This window comes from Suricata suricatta, chromosome 9, assembly GCF_006229205.1.
Source record: "Suricata suricatta isolate VVHF042 chromosome 9, meerkat_22Aug2017_6uvM2_HiC, whole genome shotgun sequence".
NCBI classification, from domain to species: domain Eukaryota; kingdom Metazoa; phylum Chordata; class Mammalia; order Carnivora; family Herpestidae; genus Suricata; species Suricata suricatta.
The window spans coordinates 20,246,444-20,266,811 of NC_043708.1; the positions used below are offsets into that span (position 1 = coordinate 20,246,444).

At 40.9% G+C, this 20,368-nt stretch overlaps 1 protein-coding gene across 3 annotated transcripts in view; it reads left to right on the forward strand.

Annotated features, from left to right (window-relative positions):
- Nucleotides 1-16,969: 16,969 nt before the first annotated feature.
- The window catches only part of SEL1L (SEL1L adaptor subunit of ERAD E3 ubiquitin ligase), a 53,250-nt gene continuing 49,851 nt past the window's right edge, over nucleotides 16,970-20,368 (forward strand). For all 3 annotated transcript variants that reach the window (XM_029950504.1, XM_029950505.1, XM_029950506.1), the window contains exon 1: nucleotides 16,970-17,141. In XM_029950504.1, the coding sequence (XP_029806364.1) occupies nucleotides 17,072-17,141 (70 nt within the window). In that variant the 5' untranslated portion in view covers nucleotides 16,970-17,071. The remainder of the gene's footprint in view (nucleotides 17,142-20,368) is intronic.

The window sequence follows — 20,368 nt, forward strand, 5'->3', positions numbered from 1 at the left end:
GGCTTTAGGCTAATGAGGGCAGATAAGAGGTTAGAGTCACTGTACTTTAAACATTTAAGAAGCTGTCCTTATTGGGGCGCCTGGGTGGCTCAGTGGGTTGAGCATCTGACTTAGGCTTGGGTCATGATCTCACCATTCGTGAGTTCGAGCCCAACGTCGGGCTCTGTGCTGACACATCCGAGCCTGGAGCCTGCTTCAAATTCTGTGTCTCCCTCTCTCTTTGCCCCTCCCCCGCTTGTGCTCCGTCTCTCTCTGCCTCTCGAAAATAAATAAACATTAAAAAAGAAGAAGAAGTTGCCCTTTTTTGTATTTCACACGCTAAAGTCACCCATTCCTGGTTATGTGGGAATGGCAGGGTGGAATCCTGCTTTCCCAAATCATGGCCTGGGTTGGGGACTGAATGGGGCATCTGGAGGCAGGGTGGGTGGCCATGAAAGTGAAGACTGATTGAAGGCCGAGAGCAGAAGCTCATACGTGCCCCGTGGGGACGGGCAATGCCCCGGAGCGATCTAAGCAGCCACCCATCTGCAGAATGTGTTCACTTCCGGTGTGTCACGGGCCTGTGTGTAGCTGAGTCCAAAGTAGCAAGACTTGCATTGCTTAGTGTGCCCACATCTACAACCCTCGTGGAAAATCAGTTAGTGATTGGTCTTAATACGTATGCTATGGCCCAGTGCAAGGGTGCAGGATGCTGAACCCTTTCTCAAAAACAGCTGCTTGCAAAGGGTAACCTTGGCCCATCATGAATGCACGTGGAGATTATGCTTCACCCAAGCTGGCCCAGGCCAATGGCTGTGCACACAGGGAACTTGCATCAGGCCACTTCTGCACAAACACAGCTTTTGCCCTGGGCAGCCCGTCAGCCAAGACTTTTTCAGGACCCCTCTGACCCAGTCACCTCCATCTCTCCCTTCACAGGTGTTGGCTCTGCATCATGGCCAGAGGGCTCCCCCACCACCACTCCTGCTCCCTCCCTAATTTATCCTTTTCAAGATTCTCTCACCTCCCCCCTACATCTGCTTCTCAGAGACACAAGTTGACCTACTCAGTAATTTCACTCTTATAGAAAGGTAATTCTTCATTCAAAATAAGACCTGACCAAAAAAAAAAAAAAAAAGTATCAAAGCATTGTTTATAATGAGGGGGAGGGTGAAAACAACTTAAATATTCAACCACAAGGGGGCCCTGGGTGGCTCAGTCAGTTAGGCGTCCAACTCTTGATCTCCGCTCAGGTCATGATCTCACGGTTCCTGGGAGATGTGGCCTTGAGCCCCCTCGCTGGACCCTGTGTTGACACTGTGCAGTCTTTTGGGGATTCTCTCTCTCTCCCCCCACCCCGCCCCGTCCTTCTTCCCCTCATTCTCTCTTTCTCAAAATAAACATAAAAAGAAATTCAACCACAAACTAAAAGCTAAATACAGAACAGCCACTCAATAGCAAACCATGGAGCCACTAAAATTGTTTCTGTTTATCTGTGTGAATGAAATCACAGGTAGTACACTCTACGCATGAGCTTGACCTCAGATTTCTTTGACACCCCCCTCCCCCACCACCCCCACCCCCGCCTCAGTTGTCTACCCTGGTGCGGTGTGAAGCTTCCTGCAACCCCTTCCGGAGCAGGCAAGGGTGGGTCCGCGTCTCCCTTTGCCCTCTCTGCTCTTAGTCTCGGTCTCCCTGGAGTTCTGTCTCTGCCCTGCCCCATCAGTCAGGGTTCAACCAGAGAAGCAGATCTCGAGTGTGGGTTCGTACATATATATACACACTTGCTACAGAGGTGTGATCCTACACAACTGCGGGTGTTGATTAAACACTCTGCCTTTGCATCTGATATTAGAATTTGAAGTCCACAAGGCAGACAGGCTGGAAAGGAAGATGGAGTGAGGTGCGGAGAGGACATGGGGGAGCGCACACGAATGAGCTGGGGTCCACGAGGGCAGGCTAAGCCCACGCCAGGTCTTGTGGCCTCTGACTTCGATCATTGCTCTGGGCTGAACTGCGTTACCCCCAAACTCACACGTTGAAGTCCTCACTCCCACATGATGGTTAATGTTATGTATTGATGTGACTAGGATGCAGGGTGCCCAGATTAAATGTTATTTATGGATGGGTGTGCAGGTTGCTTCTGGAAGAGATTAGCGTTTGAATGGGTAGACTCAGCAAAGTAGATGGACCTCCCCAGTGTGAGTGGGCCTCATCCAATCAGCTGAGGGCCTGAACAGACCAAAAAGTGGAAGAAGGGATGAATTCTCTGTCTGCCTGAACTGCAACATCAGCTTCCCTGCCCTTGAACTGAGATTTGTCCCCTGTGTTCCCCTAGTTCTCAGGCCTTTAGGCTCAGACACTCTTGTCTTTCCTGGATCTCCAGTTTCCAGGGGAAGATTCTGGAACTTCTTAGCCTCCATAATTGCATGAGCCTATTCCTTAAAATAAATCTCCTTTTATACATATAAATTATTATAGATATAATATGAATAATATAATAATATATTTTATTATATAATTATAACTAATGTAGTAAAATAAGATATATCTATAAGCATATATTTATGTATACATATGTATCTATATACACATTTATATCTTATTTACATATTTAGGAGGGTCTCATTGGTTCTGTTTTTCCAGAGAACCCTAATACACTCCAGTACCTCAGCATGTGATTATATTGGAGATAGTGTCTTCAATAAGGTAGTTATGTTAAAACTACTCATTAGGGTTGGCCATGATCTAATATGGCTGGTATCCCAATAAGAAGAGGAAATTAGAATTCAAACATACACACACCAAGGGAATATGATATGAGGACACAGACAGAAGATGCCACCTACAAGCCAAGGGGAGAGGCTTAGAAGAAACCAACCCAGCCAATACCTTGGTCTCAGACTCATACCCTTCAGAACAGTGGAAAAATACATTCCTGTTGCTTAACCACCCCCTGGTCTGTGGTATTTCGTCATGGCAGCCCTGGCAAACTACTCCAATGCCACGGGTGTCCTACAGAAGCCACGGCCTTCTCCAAGAAACTTCATGCACCCGGAGTGGGCGCTGAAGGAGGGTTCACGGAGATTAGAGCAGTCGCACATCCAGCTGCTGCTTCACACCAACAGGGTGACCAGAAACCTCCCCTGACCAGAAAAATCCAGAAAAAGGGATTCTGGAGAATGCAGTTCAGCCTAGACAAGTAGGCATACCACAAAGCCAACATAATCACCCACCAAGAAACGTAGTCCCTCCTACCATTTCTATTACAACTGGGGTTCTCAGCTGAGTCTGCCCCCTTGAGGTATTTGGCAATGTCTAGAGAGACTTTTAGCTGTCATAAATGGAAGGTGGGCTGCCAGCGCCATCTAGTACGTAGGAGGGCAGGGACGCTACTAAACACTCTTCAATGCACAGGGACTGAGCAACAAAGAATGTCAGTGGTCCCCAGGTTGAGAAACCCTGCATTGCATCAACAAATCCTTCCCACCAAGAATTCAAAATTTTAGCAGTGTAATGAAACCGAGCAGGGGAAAGGGACATAGCACAGTGCCCAGTGGCGTATTGTTACCTCTCTGTCCCCCGCTTCTCCCCCCCACCAGCTCTTCACTCCCATCTCCCACACGTCCTGAGAGCTCCAGATTCTGCTCCTCCACCTTGCCCAGTAGCTTTCTCCTTCTCTGAAATCTTGACATCATCCAATATCCTGAAACTCAGGATCCCATCTTATGGCCCAAGGAATTATCAGAATGTTTTTTTAAACTAACATGACACCTTCCCCAAAGGGAAACTTGAATGCAGAGAGGCAAGGTACAAAAATTTTCTCCACCTTGAAATATATGCATGAGTGTACTCAAATACTGAGACCAAAGTAAAAACTCTGAAAGTGTACAACACAAAATGTTACTAAGGCTTAATTCTGAATATTGCAATTTGATTTATTTTCCCTTTTAGCTTATCTATACTGTCCATGTCTCCCACACTGAAGAGACAAGTTTACTAAAGGAAAAGATTATGTTTATGGGGGTGATATAGAACAACATGTAAAAATTCTTATAAAATAATACCAGATGAATAAGGTATCAAATTTAGTTATATATACTACGTGACTATTTTTAAAGTATGGAGGGAAATACAGAAGGGGACTAGGGAGGAGCAACAAGAACAAATGACTAGAAAGAAACACATTATGGTGTTTTACTCAGAAAGCCAAACCAGAAATGGTTTTGTTTTTCTCTGTTGTTGCTTTTCTTAATTTTTAAAAATTAACCTAATATAATACCCAGTGTAACCCCCTGGCTTACAGTATGGGTGAGCCCTTCAAATATGATGGGTGTCCCTTCCATGACTGGGTTACATTATATGACAGAAGTGAAGAGATTTTTACAAATATCAGGTCCCTAATCAGCTGACTTTGAGTTCATCAAAAGGGAGATTCTCCTGGGAGGATTTGAGCAAAATAGGCAAGCCTTTTAAAATGTGTATTTATTTATTGAGAGGGAGAGAGAGAGAGAGAAGGGGAGAGAGAGAGAGAGAGAGAGAGAGAGAGAGAGAGAGAGAGAGAACGAGTGGGGGAGGAACAGAGAGAGAGGAAGAGAGGAAGAATCCCAAGCAGGCTCCACAGAGCCTGACATGGGGCTTGATCTCACAAACCATGAGATCATGACCTGAGCTGAAGTCAAGAGTTGGACACTTAACTGACTGAGCCACCCAGGTGCCCCAGGAAGCCTTTTTAAAAAGCGTTTACAGGCCAGAGATTTGAAGCAACAGACTCTCCTGCTGGCCTTGAAGAAACAATGAGTTTGTTATTGCTATGGATTTTACACCCTCAAGGAAATGGATTCTGCCAATACTCACATGGGCTTGGAGTAGGACTCCCAGGTCTCAAACACCTTAGTCACAGCCTTGTGAGACCCTGAGTAGAGGATTCATTTCCACCGCGCTGAAACTCCTGAAACATGGAAACATAAATGTCTGTTTCAAGCTGCTTAATTTGTCATAATTTGTTAAGCACCAATAGAAAAATGAATAGAACCAACTAGACTTTCAACGGAAAAATACACTTTACTAAATAAACCTTAGGGACACCTGGGTGGCTCAGTCAGTTGAGTGTCTGACTCTTAGTTTTGGCTCAGGTCAGGATCTCGCAGTCTGTGGGTTCAAACTCCGCAGTGGGCTCTGCTCTGACAGTGCAGAGCCTGCTTAGGATTCTCTCTCTCTCAAAATAAATTAACTTAAATAAATAATAAATAAATAAACCATAGAATGGAAAGGAAGATCTGGGTCTCTATCATCACCATTAACTACCTATATGATCTTAAACAAGTCACTTCTTAAGGCGTGAGGTTTTAAAGTATGTGATATGAGAGATAAAGGTGTGGAAATCTTATAATTCTAAATTTTGCCACAATCAACTCTCAGTTAACTGTGCTTTTTTTCTCCTCTTGCTTACATGATGGAGTCTTGTAGTGCTAAAGATAGGTAACCCATTAGTCAGGTGTCAAAATCTTTTCATAATAAAGAGGTGCTCTGTATTTATTCTTCAAAAGATGGCACTTGCCTCACTACAACCCAATTGTAATTTTAGAATAAAAATATATAACAAAATGCTTAAGATCGAGTATACACAAACTAAAATGGCACAAAGAAGTATTTTATGAAAAAGGAGAAAGCCCAACAAAAGAAGGATTAAACTGGAAGTGTGCTTCTTAGAATTTAGGATTGGGTTTTGAAAAGGAAGAGAATTAGAAAATAAAAGCAAGCAGCCCAACCCAAGGAAAGGAACAAGCAGGATTAAACAAGCAGGTAAAACCGCATCTGAAACAGAATATACGTTTCTGTAGTCTGGATTGTGTCCCCCCTCCCAGATTCACATGTGATGGTATTTGGAGATGGTGATCACCTCGTTTGGAAAGAGATTAAGTTCAGATGAGTCATGTGGGTGGCACCTTCCACTGGGGTCACTGTCCTTATAAGAAAAGACACCAGATTTTGACAGCATGCTCAGTCTCTCTCACGGCCATGAGGACACAGCAAAAGGCAGTTGTCTGCAAGAAAGCTCTTGCTGGATCCTGACTGCACCAGCACCCTGAACTCAGACCCCCAGCCTTCAGAACTATGAGAAATAGTTCCCTAAGCCACCCAGTCTGCGGTATTTTCTTATGGCAGCCTGAGCTGACTAATACATATGTATTAGGGGGAAAGGAAAAAATAGGATTGGAAATATAGAGGAGAGGAGGGGAAAAGATGCTTGGTGGCCATGCAGAGGCGTTTGAATTCATTGCCCAAGGTTATAAGAAGTCCTCATGACTTCTTGAGCCAGAGAGATTGAGGAAAATGAGTCTGATGATGATCTCATCATCAAGTCTATGTGACACGAAGTCATGAGGGCTATGACCAGGATGGTGACCGTGCAAAAGATTGAAGCAGAACTTCCAAGAAACATTAAGTGACATGAACTACCAGGACTTCAAAATAAATTTAATTACTAAATAATGAACTCACTCCTTAAGCCTGACAAATGAGAAATTCTGATAAGGGATATGGTGGGGATCTGGCTAATTAATGAGGAGTTGACAAAGGAACCTGGCCCTCTTTAACAGAGGCACCTGTCTCCCATGCTCACCAGCAAACCTCTCAGTTTTCTGGAGAATCAATAAAAAAATTGAAAATGTTCTTTGACCTTTAGTAGGACTACTGAAGAACAGAATACCCAGGCTGACCTTTTTCTTAGGTGCCAGCTAATCAGTGCTAAAAAATTGCTAGGGGCGCCGGGGTGGCTCAGTTGGTGAAGCATCGGACTCTTGATTTTTAGCTCAGGTCATGATCTCACAGTTTATGGATTTGAACCCCGAGTCAGGCTCTGTCTGCACTGACAGTGTGGAGCCTACTTAGGATTCTCTCTCTCTCTCCCTCTCCCTCCCTCTCTCTCTCTATCCCTCCCCTGCTTGGTCACACTCATGCACTCCTGCTCTCCCTCTTTCTCTCAAAGTAAATATTTTTTTAAAAAATTTGTTAAAAATGCTCACTGTTTTGGGGTGCCTGGGTGGCTCAGTGGGTTAGGCATCCAGCTACCGCTCTGGTGATGATCTCGAACTCTGTGAGTTCAAGTCCCACGTCAGGCTCTGTAATGCCTTTACTTTTTTTGGTCTTTTGTTGTTACAGCGCTTTCTTATTTTATTGCTTTTAATTCTCGTGACAGTTCAGAGGGTAAACCAAAATAATCCTGATTTTGTAGATTAAGACACTGAGCCTCAGGGATGTTATGTAACTTTCCAGGGTTTCCACAGCTGAACTGCTGAGCTGGCAGATGGCACACTTCAGAGTAAAGCCCAGGTCTGTTCCATAATATGGCTTTATCTTTTGTTTATTTTTTGGTAGCACATGAGACTGCTCACTGAAGTGCACTTTTTTTTTTTTTTGAGAGAGAGATCACATGAGAGAGAGGGAGGGGCAGAGAGAGAATCCCAAGCAGGCTCCATGCCCAGCATGGAGCCCTACACAGGGCTTGATCTCAAGACCATGAGATCATGACCTGAGCCAAAGTCAAGAGTTGGACACTTAACTGACTGAGGCACCCCACGCTCATTTTTTAATACCTTTTTTTTTTTCCAAAACGAAGTACAGGCATACCTCAGCTTCAGTTCTGGCACACTGCAATAAAGCCAATATTACAATAAAGCAAACGTTGCAAAACTGAGTCAAATGATTTTTTTGGTTTCCCAGTGCATATAAATTATGTTTATACTATAGCCTATTAAGTCTACAATAGCATATGTTGTAAAAAAAATGTACATACATTAATTTTAAAATATTGCTAAAAGATGCTAACCACCCCTGAGCTTTCGGCAAGATGTAATCACTGACCACGGATCACTGTAACAAATATAATAGGCACATTGTGAATGCTGTTGGAAAAATGGTGTCGATAAACTTGATCTATGCCAGTTGCCACAAATCTTCACCTTGTAAAAAAAATCCAATACCCGTGAAACAAAAAAAAAGGGAGGTATGCCTATATATGTTAGTTTCCTTCCTACTGCTGCTGATTACAAGTTTCCACAAACATAGTGATTTAAAACCATGCAAATGTATTACCTTAGCATTCTGAATATCAGAAGTCCAAAAATGGATGTTCCCAGGCCAAATCAAGAAGCTGCCAGGGCTGTGTTCCTTCCGGACGCTCCAGGGGATAATCCATTCTTTGCTGTTTCTAGATTTTGAAACAGCATTCTTTGGCTCATGGACCTCTTTCAAAAATAGCACCTCTTCTCTGACTTTGGCCCTCCTGCCTCCTTCCTGTAAGAATGTTTATGATTATATTATGATTAATACTCAATTACATCAAAGTCCTATGCCTCCAAAGGCAACATATACACAGATTTGGGGATTATGAACACCTTGGGGGAGGGGACACATTATTCTGCCTGCCACGAGGTATCATCTATATACATTAAAATGCATCGATCTTAAGGGCATGATTCCATGAGTTTTAACAGATGTATCTCTGTCACTTATGTGACCCACAAGCTAATTAGACTATAGATGATTTCCATTAACAAAAAGTTCCTTCCTGCCCCTTTCCAGTCAATTTTTCCCTTCCCACCCTACTCCCTAAGCAACTGCTGTTCTGACTCTATCACTACAGGTTGGTTGTAACTGTTGTTGAGCCCCATAGGAATGGAATCATAAGGATGTGCTCGTTAATGTCTGTTTTCCTTTGCTCAGCATGTTTTTCAGATTCGTCCATGATATGCATGTATCAGTAATTCTCTCCTTTCTGCTGCCAAGTAATACTCCACTGTATGAATATATCACAGTTTGCTTATCCATTCACCACAAGGTGAACATTCTAATTATTCTGAGATCTTCCCTATTGTGAATTTAGCTACTATGAACATTATTGCATGAGACATTTTATGAACATATGATTTCATCTTTCTTGAGCAAGTACTTAACAGTGGAAACGTTAAGTTACAGGATTGGTATATGTTTACATCAGCAGATGTACCCTTTTCCAGCCCTATGAGTTCCAAAGGCTCTACATCCTAATCAACACTTGCCATTGTTTAAAAGTTCAGCCATTTTAAGGGGAGTAAGTGATATTTTATTGTGATTTTAATTTACATTTCCTTGAAGACTAAAGATGTTGAACATCTTTTCATGTGCTTCTTTTCTACTTACCTATTTTCTTTGCAAAGGTATGTTCAACTCTTTTCCATTTGTGTATGTTTTATTTTATTTGTATATTTATTATTGTATTTCTATTACATTAATATATTCATATGTTATATTTGTTATTCATATTATGTAATTCATATTTATTTTATGTCTATGTTTATAACCTAGATAGTTTTAAATACTATATTCATTATGTGTTTATTATCAAGATCTTAACACATTTTGTACACAAATTCCCTTTAAAATATATGCAATGAAAATATTTCCTCCTGTTTTCTCTGTGGCTCATTCATTCATTTTCTCAAAGATTTTAATATATAGAAAGAGACATAGAAATGGGAGTGCCTGGGTGGCTCAGTTGGTTAAGTGTCCAACTCTTGTTTTTGGCTCAGGTCATGATCTCAGGTATGTGAGTTCAAGCCCCACATTGGGCTCTGCACTGACAGTACACAGCCCGCTTGGGATTCTCTCCTTCCTTCTCTCTCTGCCCCTCCCCTGATCTCTCGATATCTCTCTCTCTCCCTCAAAATAAATAAACATATGCACACATAAACATACCCATATCTATACTACATACACACACACACATATACTTCCCAGCTCTGTCTGCTAAGAGATTTTCGAAACATTAACAACCCAGTAGTAATGAATACTCCTGGCATATAAACACCATTCTCCACTGAATGATGGTAGGGTTACAACGTATTGAATAAAACATGGGTGCATCTATACCAATGTAAATTAACCAATTAAATGAAAGACTAAGAAAAATCTCTGCCTACACTAGAAAGCTAATAATAAATGAGGAAGTAATGACAGAATTAGAAAACCACCGTTTGGCAACTGTCATAGTAATTATTGATTCGGGCAAGACTCATGAATATACATGGTAAAACTAGTGGGTGAATGTTTAAGGAATAGTGAGATATTTGTAGAATCTCAAAGTATCTTCTTCAAGATACATATTAATTGCAAAAGGTATGTACAATGGAAACACCTCCTTAACCAATTGATCAACATTATCATTGCCAGAATTTGGACTAACCAAAAGTATTTGGCTTCTGACATGATGCACTAAGAGAATTCAGCATCATTTTTGTGGTGGTCTTCCCAAATGTACATAACTTGAATCTAATCATGACACAAACCGACATTAAGGTATATTCTATGAAATAACTTTATATACTTAAAAATTAATAGTATCAAGAGGTTCAGGAACATACATCCCTTCAAGAATTATTCTGGGTTAAAGGACACTAATGAGATGTGACAAACTGGATGCAACCAACAACGTTGGATTTTCTATTGTTAGGGACATCATTATGGTACATCAGCACAATATGAATAAAGTCTGTAGATTAGACGATAGTACTGAATCAGTGTGAAGTTTCTAATTTTGATCATAGTTCTGTGGCTATGTAAAGAATTCCTTGTTTTCAGGAAATACTAGCATATTTAGGGAAAAAGAAGCATCATGCCTGCAACTTATTCTCAATTGTTTTAATTGTACACATTGTGAAACTGTATACATTTTTCATGCATATATGAAATATGTATTTATTGTATATCTTAGTATATACATAACACATATATTTATTTTCTTCTTTTTTTAATGCAGCCCTTCAGGTTGATTTATGTGAAGTCAACGTGGCATAGCTGGGAACCTATTCAAGAATAGGAAATGATCAGAGCACCTGGGTGGTTCAGTCGGTTAAGTGTCAGACTTCAGCTCAGGTCATGATATCATTCGTGAGTTCTAGCCCTGCATCTGGCTCTCTGCTATCAGTGTGGAGTATGCTTCAGATCCTCTGTCTCCGGCTCTCTCTCCTGCTCTCTCTCTCAAAAATAAAAATAAAACACTAAAAAAATTGTTTTAAGACTAGGAAATGATCAAAGGGTGCCTGGGTGGCTCAATTAGTTAAATATATGAATCTTGATTTTGGCTCAGGTCATGGTCTCAGGGTATGTGAGTTCAAGCCCCCGGGTAGAGCTCTGCACTGAGAGTGCAGAGCCTGCTTGGGATTCTTTTTCTCTCCCTCTCTTTCTGCCCCTCCCCAACTTGTGCATGTATGGGCTTCTCAAAATAAATAAACTTAAAAAATTATTTTGCATTACAAATGTTTTCTAAACTTACTTCCAAGTGACTTGCATTTACAATAATATTATTTGAATACTTTGAGGATCCTCATTTGAAGATCTTTCTCTTTTACCATCTCAATTTCTAACCAGTCTATGAACTCATGCTGAATCAAACTTTTGAGTACATTGTTTTAATTGGTTACTTTAGCATTATATCCCAACTATTAATAAAAAGGATTATGTAATTATTTGCTCATTCTCATGCAGGAGGTGGGGAAGCTCCAGGCCACTATCCAAGCCACACTTAAGAGAGTCAGTCTCAGAGTCCTAAAAAGTAGCCTTCTGACTACTCCTTACTATTGAAAAAAATCCCTAAACCATCTGGCCCCAGTCACTCTCTGACTTCCCCTGTTCCCTTTCTCCTGCCATCTCCTCCCTCACCCACTTTTGCAGGCACAGAACTCCTTGCTATTCTTGGAGCATAAGAGACATGTTTTTGTCTTAAAACCTTTATTAGGACTGCTCCTTATTCCTGGAAGGCTCTTAATGCCCATCATGCTTTCTTTAATTTTTAATTTTCTATTTGAAGGGTAATTAACATATAGTATCATATTTATTTCAGATGTTACACAAATCAAAACCACAATGAACTCTCACCTTACCCCTATCAGAATGGCAAGATCCCCTCCGTCTTCATGGTTCATTCCTCATCACCTTAAGTCTCTGCTCAAATGTGCGCTTTACAGGGAAGTCTTCTCTGACCTCCCTGCTTTAAATGTCAATGGTGGTCCCCGCACATCCCCTAGTACTCCATTCCCCTACTTTGCTTATTCACTATAGTGCTTATCACCTTCTAATAAATTATAATTATTTATTTTATTCTCTTTCTCCCATGGCTAGAACGTACACTCTATGATTCTTGTCTGTTTTATTGATCGCTGAATCCTCAGCACCAAGAACCTGGTGTACCTCAACAGTAGGTGATGAGAAAGAAAAAGAGGAGCCTGACAATCAGAAGCTGACCTGACACACATAACCAGGCCGTGTTGTTCTCCTCCTGGACATACGCAGTCTCAGAATACCAACCACAGGCAGGTTACTCTGCAACTAAGATAAAATAAAGCAAACCATTTCACAATTTTATCTAAGCACAGACAGAAACAAGTTCCCTGTGTCACCCACAAAGTACCAAACACTTCCTCTCTTGGCTAAAATAAGTAACTACTGTTTCTTCACCAAAGATTGCTTTATCCTCACTCTAATCTCCTCTCCTTTAAGGTAAGGTTTACTGATTGATTTCTACCAAACCATAGAAATCGGGGTACTTCTAACAGCATCCAATCTAGAGCAAACCCAGATTCCCTGGACCCTCCCACCAATTACCCAACCAAAGTCCAAATCCTATAATGGGTTCTTTCTAAAGTCCTCTTGCAGAGAGACATGCCAGGCATGTGTTCCTCCTCATTGCAGTAAGTACTAAATCTAATGTGTTCAACTACAGGGGTATCCCTCCCTGGTGGTCTTTAGCTGAAGGGCATTGACCGTGCCCAGACAATATTTGTTGAAGGAAGAAGGAAGATAGGAAGGAAGGAAGGGAGGGAGGATTGTCCTATGAATATAATGTTCTTAATCCAACATTCACTGATTAAATATATTGCCATATACTCAGTTAAGTAGCCTGAATTTAATGGGAGCTCTAAGCTGTTTATCTCTACCTTATGAAGTTTACTTAATCAAGTTCTTATAGTTTTAGTCCAGTCTCTCTCTCTCCAGAACTGGTAGTTAACAAATCTATGAAAAAAATAAACCAAAAGATGCCTGTCCATTTCTTCAAGATATAAAGGTATTCTGGTCTTTCCTTTGTCTGGTATGAATCAACTCTGCTTAGAAAAGATATACACCTCCAAAATGTCACTTCAGGATAAAACCTGGTAGAGCCTGAACACGTGCACACACACACGCACACACGCTCACGGATACACACATGCCACACCCTATTCATTCTATCAGCTTCAGAGCTTAGGTATGTTGAACACTGTGCTCTGCAATCGGAATGGACACTGAGCTTTATGACAATGATAATCTTAAAAAGCTATATGTACATTCAAAGCTTATTTGATGATTAATTATGTGCCAGCTATGAACAATCCTGCAACCAAGGAACTCAGACTGTTCATGAGGAGATGCAGGTTCCAAATCATGATTCGGTGCAAGGATTTCAATTTTCACTGATCCATGAGAAATGAACACAAAAATAATGACTTGGATTTACCTCATCTATAGCAAAGAAAGTATATTCTTCTCTAAGCTATAAGGGAAAATATTCTGTTCCTTGTCTCTCCCTAATCCTCCCCTGGCAGATATGTTGGTTCAAGTGCTGACAGCCTGTGCACATGGCCAACCAAACAGATGCCTAAGAATAGCACAGGAAATAATACACTTGACTAGAGTTAGTGACAATCACTGCATTCTTAGGAAAAGGCTCTGGGGGGTATTTATCATCCATAAGCAAAGAGCAAACTAGATTTGTGCCCCCAATACTTTCAGGAGATTCTCAATACACGCTGATTGCTTGATTCATTTCAATGGAATAAGGTCACATCAGTGTCCTCTGTATAAAAAGGCGCTTATTATCTACCTCCATTGGGTCTTATGCTATGTTGTAATGCTGAGCAAACAGGTTTTCTGCAACTTGGAAATCTGTGACAGTGACCCAGAACGCTGATATGGACAAGTTAAACAGAGTACAGACAGCTGAGCAAATACTAAAGAGGTCTAAGAATTAATAAAAATATTAACATTTTGTGTAAGTAGAGTAAGTACATAAGTTTAACTGGGAATGTTGGCAGGAAACCTTGACGAATGTTTGCTTGGACTAGATAAGGCCATGGAGAATTCACAACCTTTTTACTAATTAATCATCATGCAATCTAGCAAGCCAATAAAATCTGGTTTTCCCACAGCAGTCTTCCCCCGTAGACCTGTTTCGGAGACTTGGAATTTCCCCAAAAAGTCAAGATCCTATGAGCATTCTCAGAAGATATCAATTATTATTAATTGTTGTCTGAAGACTATAACTCTAACACTCTAAACCTTTTTCAAATTAAGGGAATAAAACCAGTTTTATTAGTCTTAATAAAAACTAATATTTTGGTTTCAGTATTTGCTTCAACCAAACAATCAATCAGAAATAATATTTGTAGAACATTCTGTAATTAAAGAAATACTTTTTTCCTGCATATCTCTTTTGAGATATGAACCTCACAACAGACCTGGTGAAAAAGATGTTATTAATATATTCATTTTACAGAGCTGCAGAGGAGTGAAGTAAATTTCCTTATAGTAGGAGTGAAAATGCTGTTTGATATTTCCCTGTAAAATATTTTAAGATTAAGCTTATAATAGATAGCAAGTGCTTTGAAGATCTTATTATTAAAATACTTTATAAGTAAGATGTACTATCAATCAACAAAAATTATTTAGTTGCAAGTCCAATGCTATATACCCATGCACAAAATTACATAATTGTCTTTGGCCTCAGAAAGTTTACATCCCATTTGAAGAGCAAGTTTGTGAACGTTCTGTGTACCCTCAGAGACATAAAGAATAATGAGAACTGGCCCTGTCAGAGGAGGCTCAGCCAAGATGAAATCCAAGTGAAAGTGGGAAGGATGCCATCCATGGCTGTGGGTAAGAAGAGGAAGCAAGGGCAGTGGGTAGAGGGTAAGGGAACCATGACAAGGCAAGAGTGTGCCGTGTGGAAACCAGGGGAGCAGTCAGAGAAGTAGGAAATGGACTCATGCAGCACGTAGCACAGGACCTCAAATATAAGATGCACTTAGGAAACAAAACGATGAAACGGGAAGCTGAGTCTCAGGCAATGAACAGTCATTCCCTAATCTATCAACCAGATAATCCCTGCTTCTTTTGTAGAGGTCAGAAATATCTTCCCAGTACCTCCTCAAGAAAATAAAACTGTCAGCACAAGTTCCTATTTTGTCAGGAGAAGTTCTAATATTTTTTGATTCTGTGACAAAGGCAGTCGCTGAACATTTTTGAGTAGGAATTTTAATTTAACTTGAATTGAGTTGAAAGTTAATTTTGAAAGGAAAGTGGATCTGGTCTTATGAGGCTTAGGTAAGAGTCAAGAGGAAATGATGTTGGTGAATATAGCTAGAACTCAGGTGCATCGTGCAGGTAAGAGAAAATGAGACCCAGGAGGGAAGTTTTGAGTGAGAAAAAGAAAAATACTCACATAAAACAGTAATTACATAGGTCAAGTTACTAGGATGCAATGATCGATAAGATGAAAAAGGGAGGAAAATATACCAGATTTTAGTCTATGATTTAAAATCAGAGGAACTCTGAAGAAACATTGTTAGTGACAGAAACAGAGGTCAGGGCCAAGGAGGAAGTAGTGGAATAATAATAGGACAATATTTTTCCTTCATCGCCTCTGATGTGAATGCAGGACAGCAGTTAGTTTTTTGTTTTTGTTTTTTGTTTTCTAGCAGTTAGCTTTTATCCTTGTCCTGGAAAAAGAGGCCTTTCTATCAAAGAAGATGGAAGAAAATGTCTCAAGTGTAAAGTATGTGGCCAGTGTTGACTTTTCCAGAACCCTGACCTCAAACTGAGGTCAATTCAGTTCAGGATTGAGTTGCTAGTGGATGGACTCTAGGGGAAACAAAATGACACATTTTGATGAAGAGTCAGGAACACCAAGCCACTGTCCTGCTACCCAGTGGGAGCATGCCTGAAGTTGGTACTTAATATACAGGACTATTTCATTTTCTGCAGTGCAATCACCATCTCCTTTATCTCCAGCTTCCTGAACTTCATCAATGAAGAAGAGAACAGCGTAACTTACAAAAAGAGAGAATAAGGACAAGTGTTTGAAAGGATTTTTGCAAAGGCTGTTGGCGCCTCTTCCAGATGATTATTATCTAGTGGCCCTACTTAAAAAAAACAAAACAAAAAAACAAAAAAACCTAGCATTGAAGTGATCTTCACAGGATGGGGTTTCTTTCCTTTTGTTACGAAGGGAGGGCAGGTAGTAAGTTCTATCCTAGTTTCTAAATATATGGCACTGTTTTATCTAAGTTCAAAAAATTCCTCGAACTCAATCTAGCTGTTGTATTTTCCCTTAGTGTTGATATCACTATGTCCAATTCAAATTTTCTAAATAAAACAGAGAGGAATAAGAGCTTAATACATTATAAACCCTTAACCTTACAATGTGTGTTGCCTGATACACATTTTGGCTCAAAAAAAAAAAAAGGTTATGGGTTCGTGGCCTTGAGTTAACGTCTGCCCCAGATATTACTAAAGTAAGTTTTCTTAACTTCAACAGCCACCTGCACTTTTAAATCTTAACCGACAATGGACTACGTTTTCCAAGAGCACACGTCGAGAGAGGCCCATGAAGTGCATTGTGGGAATTGTAGTCCTGGGCCACTTTCTTTTCTTCCCGGCCCTGGACCCAAGCTCTGATTCCGGGAGGGTTGAACCCAGGATCTACCAATTAGCTGGGGCCATGTCGGTGAGGCCGTGGTCCTACCGAGAAAGCCCGTGTGGGAATCTCGCAAAATGATTGGTCAGTGCATGACCCCGGGGGCGGGGCAATAAGGTGGGCGGGAAGACTGCTACGATTGGGCACGGAGCCCGCGGCGGCGTGCAGGGATTGGCTGCGCAGTAGGGCAGGGAGGCCTGGGAAGGGGCGGAGGAAGGAGACCAGAGCAGGAAGAGCAGCGGCGAGGCGGCGGCGGTGGCTGAGTCGGTGGTGGCAGAGGCGAAAGCGACAGCTCCAGGGGGTGGCAGCGGCCGCGAGAGCAGGATGCGGGTCCGGGTTGGGCTGACGCTGTTGCTCTGTGCAGTGCTGCTGGGCTCGGCCTCGGCGTCCTCTGGTCAGTATCCGCCCCCTCGGATTGGAGGCCGGGAGCCACCGCCCCCCCGGCCTCCATCCCGGGGCAGGGCCGTGGGGGCTCAAGCTGGAGACTCCACTCTCTCTGGTCACACCTCACACTAGCTTGTCACTCGCTGTCATTCCTTGGACTTTGGCTGGCCTGGGCTGAAGCGGGTATTTAGGGAGCTAGAGAGGGGAGGAAAAGAGGGGAGAGGTGTGGTCACCCTGCCCACACCTCTCCTCACTTAGCAAACTTTACGCGACTCCTCGCGAGTGAGGAATTGACTGTGGGAATGAATCCCAACAGCTGGCTTAGATCCACAGAGGCACCTGAGCCTTACCGGAACTTCCTCGACTCTCATACAGATTAAGTGCTTGGAATTTGTAAAGTAAGTAGTTGACACACCTGGGGCTATCACTGAGCCGAGCAAGGTTTATCAAAACCAGGATGTTGTCAGTGGTTTGGTGCATTTGCTTAGCACCTGAGGTGGTCCCTTGTCTCTTTGTCTACTTAAAAATGAAGATTTTTGATGTAATTGTGTCCACTCTCTATCCCTTTTTAAGAAATACCACTAAGAAAGTGGTGTTTACCTCTGTCACAGTGTTGGAATTGCCCCATGTTTGTTGACGTAACTTTATGACTTTTGAGAAAATTTGGTCCCTATAAATTTAAAATGTACAGCAACTGGTTTTCATTTTTGCATAGATACAGAAATGCATGCGCCTTTGAATTGATTTTCCAGTTAGCTGATTTATACGATGGTTCTGGCTTTTCTTTTTTTAATAATTCAGCCTGCCTACGTCTGAAAACTTCTATTTTGATAATGTTGGTAAAGAAGCAGTGTTTCTAACTGTTGGTAAAGAAACAATTAGTACAATAAAGCTTTTGAATTTTAATCAGTGTAGTTAACAAGACAGCTGTTCTGCGGCTTTAAATTTTTTTGGAACAAGTCAGGGTATAAATGTCAAATCTTTTTTTTTTCCCCGACAGAAAATTTCCCAGATGGTTATTTGAATCCCCAAATTATCTGTCCTAGTTGTAAGTCAATGCCATAACGTCATTCTGTTCCTAAAATAAGAGGTCTAAACCTAAAATTCTATCCATAATGTGGTTTGAGATACCATTTCAAAAGCAACAAGCATATGCTAGTTACTTTACTGCCAACATCATGCTTTGAGGTCTGCCTTACCCCCTTTTAGTGATGGTTTGTATTCATCACCAAATCTTCAAAAACTCTACCTAACTCTTGAAGCCCTGCTAGCAATGATTGGACCAAAGGAAGTATGAAATGAAACTGTTGAGTGTAATGGATAGAGTAACTGATGGACCACAGACCACTTGCTTCGGGATTCCTCTTAGGAGTTTGTTAAACATGCAGTGTTAGGTCTGGAACAGGTCAGGCATCCGTGGTTTAGGAAGGTTCACAAGTGATTTCTTCATGCTCAAATATAAGAACTACTTAAGGAACATGGTAAAAATTCCTCTGAGTTCAGTCTGCAGAATTTAAGGAAAATTAAAGCATACAAACATTTTCCTGCATTTCCATTAACTGGATTTCATATACTTAGAGCTTCATGTCAGTGGAGATGATACTTGAAGAAGTCATTTAGGCAACAGTTGGCATTCTCAGGTAGTTATAATAGAAGATTATTAATATTGAAATGTTAAGTCTCTGGATTGTGTTGATATAAGCGGAGGACTGGGTTCAAGAAAGGTCTGCTGCGGTTTCCACCGTAGTTAAACTGTGCCGGAGAGTTTCTTTGGCAGAGGCAAAATCCAAACTCAGCCAGAACTAAATCCGTGTAGCTGCGCATGCTGACAGGTATTAAGGACAGTACTGCACTCACATGAAGCGCAAATATGGTAAAACACTTGTGTGAGGTAAAGTTTTAGAAATTGAGTACGCGGATTTTTAGGTGACTTTTTTATTCATTAAATTGCTTATTCATATAGGAGGTCCGCCTCATTGTTAGTTTAGATTTAGAGATATGCTCCTATTTAAAACTCAAGTGTTGGGTCATAGTTTGTGTTGACTTAAAGTTTGAATATTAGTAGTTACCTAGGGCAAGTTGCATTTATTGCCAGGTAGAATATAATCAGCCAACAAAGGGGATCTGTTCTGTCACTGTTAGTAACTATTATTTACTATAAAAATATGAAACTTTTATTAGAAACATTTTTTTCCTGTGAATAAATAAAGGAGGGCATTAAAAAGGTATTTCTCCTTCATTCTCTCAATGATGAAAAATGCTATAATTTTTATCACTTAGAAATACATGTTTTCTTGGGGCATCTGGGTGGCTCAGACGGTTGAGTGTCCAACTTCAGCTCAGGTCATGGTCTCACGGTTCATAGGTTCAAGCCTCACATCAGGTTCTGTGCTGACAGCTCAGAGCCTGGAGTCTTTCAGATTTTGTGTCTCCCTCTCTCTTGGCACCTCCCCCACTCGCACTCTGTCTTCTCAAAAATAAAAACATTAAAAAATACATACTATTTTCAACAGGAAGAAATAGTTTACTTTTTTCTTTATGCCAAACAATGTTACAGAATCCTTTAAATTAGATCCACTGCTAAGCATTTCAGATAATAGTTCTATTATCATATTCAAAGAGTAAATTTCAAGTTCCAGATGATGTTTAATTTCATTGTTCTTTTATTCCTTAAAACATTATTGTGAGTCAACAGGGCAGGTGGTATTATTCTCTTTTGACACGTTGAGAAAAAGGCTGAGCAAGCTTGCTGTATTGAACCACATATGGAAAATTAACACGTAATGAACCCGGGTTTTGAACATAGCTCTCCAGGTCTCGATTTGGGAGTAATTAAAAATCAGGAATATTGTAGGATCTGCCCAGAATCAGTGGCAAAGCAGAAAATAGGATGTCTGCTCTCTTTTCACCAGACTCAATACTTTCTGTGTTTGAACGGCTCTCACTCTGTTTCATTTACATAACAAATTGGAAAATGAATCTGTGATGATTACTTTTCCCTAAAAGAATATCCCTGTACTTTTTGCAGTTTGGTTGCACTTTCAGAGAAGGTGTAGAATTACTAAAGTAACGTAAACCATTGTATTTTGGATGTGTTGCTGTTGAATGAGACATTTGTAACTCTTCGTTGAATTCTTTTGCATTGTTTTCTTGATGTCTATGTGCTGATAAAAGTAGTATTATTTTCTTTTTATTCCTACATAACTTCAGTGTCTTTAATGGTTACCTGACTACCAC